This window comes from Cicer arietinum, chromosome 6 (genome assembly GCF_000331145.2).
Source record: "Cicer arietinum cultivar CDC Frontier isolate Library 1 chromosome 6, Cicar.CDCFrontier_v2.0, whole genome shotgun sequence".
NCBI lineage: Eukaryota > Viridiplantae > Streptophyta > Magnoliopsida > Fabales > Fabaceae > Cicer > Cicer arietinum.
Genome location: NC_021165.2, coordinates 57,566,521 through 57,574,836, shown reverse-complemented (window position 1 = coordinate 57,574,836; position 8,316 = coordinate 57,566,521). Strand labels below are relative to the sequence as shown.

General features: G+C 32.7%; 1 protein-coding gene across 1 annotated transcript; it reads right to left on the bottom strand.

Annotated features, from left to right (window-relative positions):
- Nucleotides 1–378: 378 nt before the first annotated feature.
- On the bottom strand, nt 379–6,247 carry LOC101505516 (uncharacterized). The gene is made up of 3 exons (XM_004514390.4): nt 5,626–6,247; nt 4,570–4,788; nt 379–774 (listed from the first exon to the last, which is right to left on the bottom strand). The coding sequence occupies exons 1-3, from the start codon at nt 5,998–6,000 to the stop codon at nt 433–435; spliced, it is 936 nt and encodes a 311-aa protein (XP_004514447.1). The 5' UTR covers nt 6,001–6,247; the 3' UTR covers nt 379–432.
- Nucleotides 6,248–8,316: the final 2,069 nt, after the last annotated feature.

Genomic DNA, 8,316 nt, shown 5'->3' with positions numbered 1-8,316 from the left:
AAAATAAAATATCTATAGTACATCCAAAGTCATATTAAGAGTTGAGGAAATTTTCTCCCTTCTATTAGGCCCAGCCTAGCTCACTAAAAAAAATAAAGTTGGGACCACGATGGGGTTACAGAGTATGGTTGAGTGCTTCTTATGCTAATCCACTATATATTATTTATATTATATGGTTTTCATGTCTATCTTTTGTTATTTCTTTTATTAAATTTTTCATTAAATTGAAACATACCACCTTGGAAATAAAATTACATATGATATGGTTGATCATATTTAGCAAATGGTGGAAAAAATACTTATACATGTTGCAACACTATTTTACTTTTGTTCACTATAGAAAAGCCATAACAATGTTAGTATGTTAACAAAAGATGATAAAATAAAGAATTTATGTCAAGAACTTTGCTCATTGATTCCTATGCATAAAATTTAATAAAAATAAGTTATTATTAAGGTCAAAGCATTGTACAAAGAATGAATAACAATGGAAGACTTCAAATTTCCAGTCCAGCAATAAGAGCATCCAAGGACACACCCAATGATGAACAACTGTACAAAGTTACCACCAGAGAAGTGAATTGCACTGAATATAACAGAGCTTATGGCTATAGCTTTCTGCCACTTCATGGTAGAAGAAAGTGATGTCAATAGAAATCCCCTATAAACAACTTCTTCCAAAAGAGGAGTGACAATGCAATAAGCAACCACACAAGAAACTCTTGAGATATCACTGTTCAGGAGAATCTCCTTCAGTGTAGGGTTGCTAACAGCCTGCAAGCATATAAAACAATACCATTCCATAACTTTTAACCCATCATATTTTGCTAAAGTATAAACTTACAAAACAATCATTCAATTATATGTTGCATATTTAGTTTTCAACTTCTGCCCAATGATCTAATAATTTTCAGTTCTCGAAAACCATATAAAATATTTTAATTAAAAGCTAATATTTACCGAACATGTATTACTGAGTATGAAGAAACTCTCATGTTAAAGAAATAAAAGGAAACATACAAACATAAAGCAATTTGGCAGTAACTTTTTTCATTATGAAAACAAGGATAATAGCTCATTACAACAAAGGCAAACCTCTAGAATTCCTGATGATAGAAAAAGAGATACCACAGATCGTTCCATGATAGGGTGGGACCTTATATTGTGAGACAAGATTATTGATGATAATTATATACTAATGCAAATAACTTGATGCTTGTACAGAAAGATGTCTAAAAAGAAAGAACATAATCATAGCAGTTTCTATTCCGCTAGTTGTAGCAGTATATTGGGATTGAATATTATGATGTTTTATAAAAGATGCTACCAATCCATTGAATGAGGTGTTAAATGTGATTAGAGAAAGTCTGGGCCCCCTTCAGGAAGCATCAACTCTTTCACTCTAGGAAACCATGCTTTTAGTGCCTAGGAAGCCTCTTTTTAAGTTGTTAAAGAGTCTCACATTAGATAAGATCAGGCTTGAACGTGTGTTTTGAAGTGGGGGCAACCCTCACCTTACAAGCTGGTTTAGTAGGGGTTGAGCTAGACCCAATCCAAATTCTAATATAAGTAAAGCAAATTCCGTGAATGATTCATAACTTTGATAAGTAGTCTTGGTGCATGTTTTTGCATGTATATAGTGGAGAATGTGAAAAGTGATTTTCCTCTTGGCAAATGTGATTTTGGTACGTTTGGTTTCTTTTTATCATAACTTATTTTGGCTCCAAACCTGGTTTGACTATAAGTGATAAAAAGTAGAAAAAATTACACTTAACGTGTACTTCAAACTTGGTATAAAAGTAAAAACAACAAAAAATCACTTCACATCCAAATTCAATTTTAACTAAATCAATTTTATAACATCAAGTTCATTCAAAATCACAATCAAGAAATATTCATCAAAACATTCAATTCAATGGAAAGAAGGTACTGTACAAGCACCATTCACCACTCTTCTTCAACACGACACTAAACATGAGAAAGCCTACCATGCCTAACCCAGCTCCTAGTTGACTACGTAAACTATAAACTCCCTATAATTAGCCTTGACCTATGTTAATAGACTATTAAAACTGGCCAAAAATAACTAATTTAATAGAAATACTCCTTTAACTTATTCAATTAAACTCTTGGAGTTTTGTCTTTCCAACATAGATTAGTTACAAAGGTATGGAGAAATACATTAATAGAACTGTTCGTAACCGCTTAGTAGTTAGACAACCCAGTCTCTCCCAACCAATCAAATCAGAAAAACCGAACCCCTTTCCCTTATTTTCCTCTCTATTTTATAATTACACAAGTTACATAATTGTAGTCCTAGGTCCAGTTAAGTTAGTGGAATTCCTCCTAGAATAGATCCTCACAATTTGAGGTCCATTACTAACAAAACTCTTCCGTAAGTGTTTCTCCTTGTTCTCAAGGTGAAAGATTTAAAACTGCTACTAAATAATGTCTGTTCCACCTCATCATAAATTTGGGGGAAAATTAGGAGGGGGACTACCAAATTAGAAGGGGGGAAAACTTAGGGGACCAAAGTCTCTTGAAAAAAAAGACCAGTACAAAAGTCTCACAATCACAATAATGGGAGGGCCAAAAGTGCATTTAAGCTACTGAAATAACTGATGACATTCCTGTCATGGGCACAAGACTACTGTATGATATCTACCAGAGATGCAAGACTGCTGTTTGTAAACCTACCAATAATAAAACCAAGACAGATCAAAATTGGATAGCTGCAATGGAGTTGTTCATCATTGGAAAAAATAAAACAGGGGAGCTTGTTAGTCGACCCGAAAACAAAAAGGTGACTAGAGTCAAGTGGGAGTACAGAATCAAGCTTAATGTTTACTGTTCAACCAACAACATCAAACTAGGCTCGTGGTCAAGGGATATGCTTAAATACCTGGTGTGGACTACTCAAACACCTTCGCACCAATTTCTGGACTCAACATCGTCAAGCTCTTACTCATTGTTGCAGCACAAAAGAACTGGAAGGTTTTCCAGTTAGATGTCAAAGAGAGTGCTTAGATATGTGAAAAACACATGTGATATTTGGCATTAAATTTACCAGGAGCAGAGATTTCAAGCTATTGGGTTTTCAGACAGTGATTGAGGAGGTTTTATTGAGACATGAAAAGCACTTCAGGCTATTATTTCACATTTGGTTCTGGTGTTTTTTCATGGAGCTAGAAAAAACAAGAAATTGTTGGCCAATCCATTGCTGATGCAGAATTTGTTGCTGCAACTACTTCTATTAATCAAGAATTGTGGCTGAGGAAGATTTTGATTGATCTCAACTTGGAGCAGGAGGAAAAACAGTTTCTTAATGACAACGAAGCTGCTATTGCAATATCATAAAATACAGTATTTATTGGGAAAATTAAACAAAGCCTTTAAACATCAAGTTTTTCATCTTGAGGGAAGCACATAAAGATGGAGTTATTAATCTTGTCTACTGTAGAACACAAGACTAGGTTGCTGATGTCTTGGTGTTTAGGACTGCTGATGTGAAGTCAAACTATTGTTGAGTCATATGTTTTAAATTGCTTTTGTTGGTTATTTTTATTGTGTGCAAATTGTAACTGTGCCATTATCTTAGGCCATGATTCTAGTGGGTGGTTGTTAGGATTTAGTATTTTTCCTTTCACTGTCAAAGTAGTTTTAATGTTTCAGATTTGAATTATTTGATGTTCAGTTTGTTTTTCTCCTTGAAACTTTGTTCTCTTTTTTTGCTGGTCAATTAACTAACATCCTTAATAAGAAAAAATACCTATTTTCATATTTTAATAAGTATGAAAATAGGTATTTTTGCTTATTAAGGATGTTAGTTAAATACATTTAATTTTTCAAATTTCATGTAAACTAAATTTACTTGCCTACCCCTGACTAAATGGCCATCTTCTCACAATACTATGGAATTAATTTACGGGTGTTTTTTTAAATAATTAACATTAAATTTAGGTTGATTAGTTGACATTTACTTATACTTGAGGCCAACAAATGTAAACATTTTTTTACTTATAATTGAGTCCAGAGTAATACAAATTAAAGGGTGCAACATAATGTTCTACTAAGGAAGCTCTACGACTCTAGCAATTAGGCTGAGAGAATTGCCATCAAGAAGTATTTACCCCCTTGGTTTGCAGCTTAGGGTCATAACTCATAAGCTGTTCTACCCAAGAAACTCTATTGTGTGCTAAAGGCTGGATCCTCACTATATTTACATATCTTTGGTGTATAATATGATATTATACATTGACAGACACAGACGCCAAACAAGACACAGACACATCAACATCGGCAATATTTTGAAAAAATGAATATTTGAATGTAACCATATGTGTCGGTGTTGTGACAATGTCACACTGACATGTGTCGAACACCGGACATGCCTTCAATGTGAAGTGTAGGTTCTATTAGTATCTCCCCACTTCTACAACACTTGGTACCACAACCTCAACAAGTGATAATCGGAGAGGAGAACTACAACAAATATGTTAGGCATATAGTTTATGATGCTTTTTCCATGCAAATGAAATGAAATAACAAAAGATATGTATAATCGCCAACCTCAAAGCCAAATAATCTGTCAGCAACTAGTGATGATAGACAAACCAGAAGAACAAGAAACCCAAATCCCAGAGCTGATGACAAATACCAGTTCCTGTCACTCAATAACTTGTTATTCTTGAAGAAATTTGAAAATTTATATTGTGGCTTAGCCGTGTACTTCAATAAAACGAGAGCTGCATTAAACTCGAGAACTTGAATGGTAAGAAGTGATAAAGCCTGCATTAGTAAATGAAAAGAACCATGTGTTCAAATATCTGATCAAAAGCCAAAACACCATGAAAAGGCTCTATTGCACCTATGTACCCAAGAATTGGATTCCTATGAAATAAAACACTTTTATTATAAGAACTAGGAGAAAACTCTCTCCTAAGGGTTTTCCCTTCACAATAGAGACTATACTCTCTTCAATAATTGATTACAATATTCAAAGATATCCTTTCTAACTATGCAACCTCTCTATTTACACAAATAGCCTTAACAACCTCAACTAACTAACTAACTATTATTAAATAATTCTACTAATCTATGTTCTTACAACCTGCCTTAGAAACTTGTAGTATACACACTAGACATAAAAGCACCCTTCAATTCTAAAATTGAAAGCTATCTCTAAGCACAAGTAGAGCAAACATTAAAAAGCAACTTCCAATTCAACCTTGCAGAACTGCAAAAAATTACTGATCACCAGCCTGTTGTTTATGCAAGATAAAATTGCCCACAAATAATGTGCATCCTAACCTTAACTTGCTATGGCAAGAATAGGTGTCATTATGCTAAATAATATTCTAACGGTTTTATGACATTATCACCATATTAGTCTCACAAAGTTACAAAACAATTACTAAATTTGTTCTTTGTGTTTACCAATTGATTGACTAATAACATGGTAACTAAATTTAAAAGAACTATTATGGCGATAAATGCATAAATACATTTTGATAGAGTAATAAATATTCGAGTAAGCGAATTACTCGAATATTTAAAACAAAATGTTATTTGAACATCAAGACAACAAAATTCCACAATAAAAAGAAATGATAAAGGTGACGTGACCTGAGTTTGTGGGTGAAGAGGTTGTCGTCCTGTGAGCAGTGCAACAACAGATAAGCCTCCAAAACTGAGAGGGATATGAAGAGTGAATAAATACAAAGCAAGATTGCTCCATACACCCCCACTCTCCCATGGACTATCATCCTCTTGCCGCAACGGTGATGAAAAAGGCGTTTCTCGCTCTTTCATTTTGCAATAGCATCTCGTGAAAATGTCGCGTTGAGAGGGATTGAATCCCAATTGCAATTGCAATTGCAGTTGTGGTGAACATTTCAAGATACTACTATTTGTGTTTTGCTTGTAAAAGGGTGTCACCGCTGAACTACTGAGTTTTAGGGAAATTTTAGTATAAGCAGGTAGCCACACCGTTACTGACATGACATTATTAATCCTTGATTGTGTTGCTTAATCTTGAAGGTCTTCACTATTCCGCTTGCAGCTCCACACCCACGACCTCGCAAAGAAAAAGCAAAGATGGGAAAGAAAAATAATTAAATGATATTAGTTGTTTTTTTAAGCGAAAAAATATTAGAAGTTAGTAACAGAGATATAGATTCACAAGTCATCGTTGCTTATATTCGGTGTTACGTTCGTGGGTGACTTTTTTGCAAATTTTTAGATTTTGGTATTGTCCAGTGGATTTCACTTTACCATATGTCATGTTGAAGGAAATTTTTTATTGTTTACTCTAACCGATTCTTAAGAACTTATATTAGATTCTATAATTTATATTTAATATTTTACTTATATTCAATTTTATTACAATTTTAAATATTAATTTAAATATTTTAATTAAAGATTAGGATGAGGACTATTATGTGTTTCAGTTATTTAGATGTCATTATTTATATTATTATAAGAGTAATCAAAATCATCACCATATGTTTGTCGTTTGTCTTCAATGATCATGTTATGCAATATGATGCATGCATATATTGTATACTTGAGGGTTTTCATGTGTCAAATATGCGTTGGACTACGTATAATTGAAAATCTAGATCATAACACTACAAATGCTCAATCCACATCCTTTTTAGTTATTTCTTGTCATTGAGAAAATAGTTTTTTCTTGTGACATTTGAATTGTCTTGACAAATGTAGTCCACTCGAGATAGATGTTATCTACTACATAGTGCCCCATTTTATATAGAGTTCTATTAATTGTATATTGTACTTTGGGAGCTTGTCCTTCCAAAATTTCGATAAACACATTGAACTGATATGACATGTTAATATCATTGTTTGAACTTACAATGCCAAAAAAAAGTGAATGACAAATCCACAAAGCTTGTGACACCACTATTTCAAGCATAATTGTGGGTTTACCTTGACCACCTCTACAAAATTGGCCTTTTCAAGCAATTGGACAATTTTCCATTAGTGCATACAATCAATAAAACCTAACATACTTGAAAAGTCACGTGTCTCCCCTATTTCTAATAGGCAATCAACATCAATATTGTTATTATGTCTTCTTAGGTATTGTGAACTCTAAATATCTCGTTCACTTCCCTTACAAATCTCTATAAGCACTCAATTGCAACACTTTCACTAAATCAAACATATTCATTTACACCATCATCAAGAGATCCATATGCCAATATGCAAATAATAGCAGTACATTTCTACAATAGTGAAAGACCCATTTTACTTGTTGCGTCAACCTCGTTTAAAAATGATTATGATGATTTTCAAGGGATATTACAATTCAAAGAAACACATGTCTATACATTCGAAATCATCGTCAGAATTGAGCATCTGTGTATACTAGATTTGCGAAGAAATAGTAATTGAAAAACAAGTATGTCTTTTATCATGATTTTCATCTATCACTAATCTTCTTGGTCTGGACCTAGTAGAATTGTTGGATTGTTGTTGCCTCTCAATCATCGACCTCAATAATTCTTCATCGGTGTTGTCCATAAATTCATTTTCTATCAACTCTCAAAAGTGTTTATTCGGTTCTTCCAAATTGTTTGGATTCATTAAGTGATTTATTTAGTGAAAGAGAGTGCAAAGTTGATAAAAAAAATATAGGAGAGATAAGATTGCTACATTTAATAATTATGAATATATATATATATATATATATATATATATATATATATATATAATGTTAAATGAATAACACTAGTTTGACTAACAGCTCATTTGAATAATGACTAGTTTGAGAAAGAAAAATTTATTCACTTTTTTATAATAGAAAATTATTATTAATTAAAATGACACTAGTGATCATTTTACATAATATCTAATTTAAATAAAACTACAATAATTTATCCTAACTAAAATCTTCCTTCAAAAGAAAAAAATCTTGACTAAAAAATATATATTTATTTTAAAGTTAATTAGAATAATTTTCATGAACTTCAAGTTGTTCTTCACTCATCTCGAATTTCATGATGATCTCCATTTCCTTTAACTCCATCTTGTCATGCTTCAGTTGTGCCAACTTTTCTAAAGCTACTATTTTTTTATCCATGGTATCTTGCACAAAATTGTTGATAGGAGATGTTTCAACCACCTTTGTCTTTCACTTTCTTTTTGTTGGCTTTTGTTCCATTGGATGCTCCATTGATGATGTTGAGTTAAATTCATAACTTGTCGGTGTCTATGGATTAGAAGATGATGAGTATGCCCAACTAGTAAAAGTCTTTATTCTTTCTGAAGCACATTCATTTGAAACTCACATCC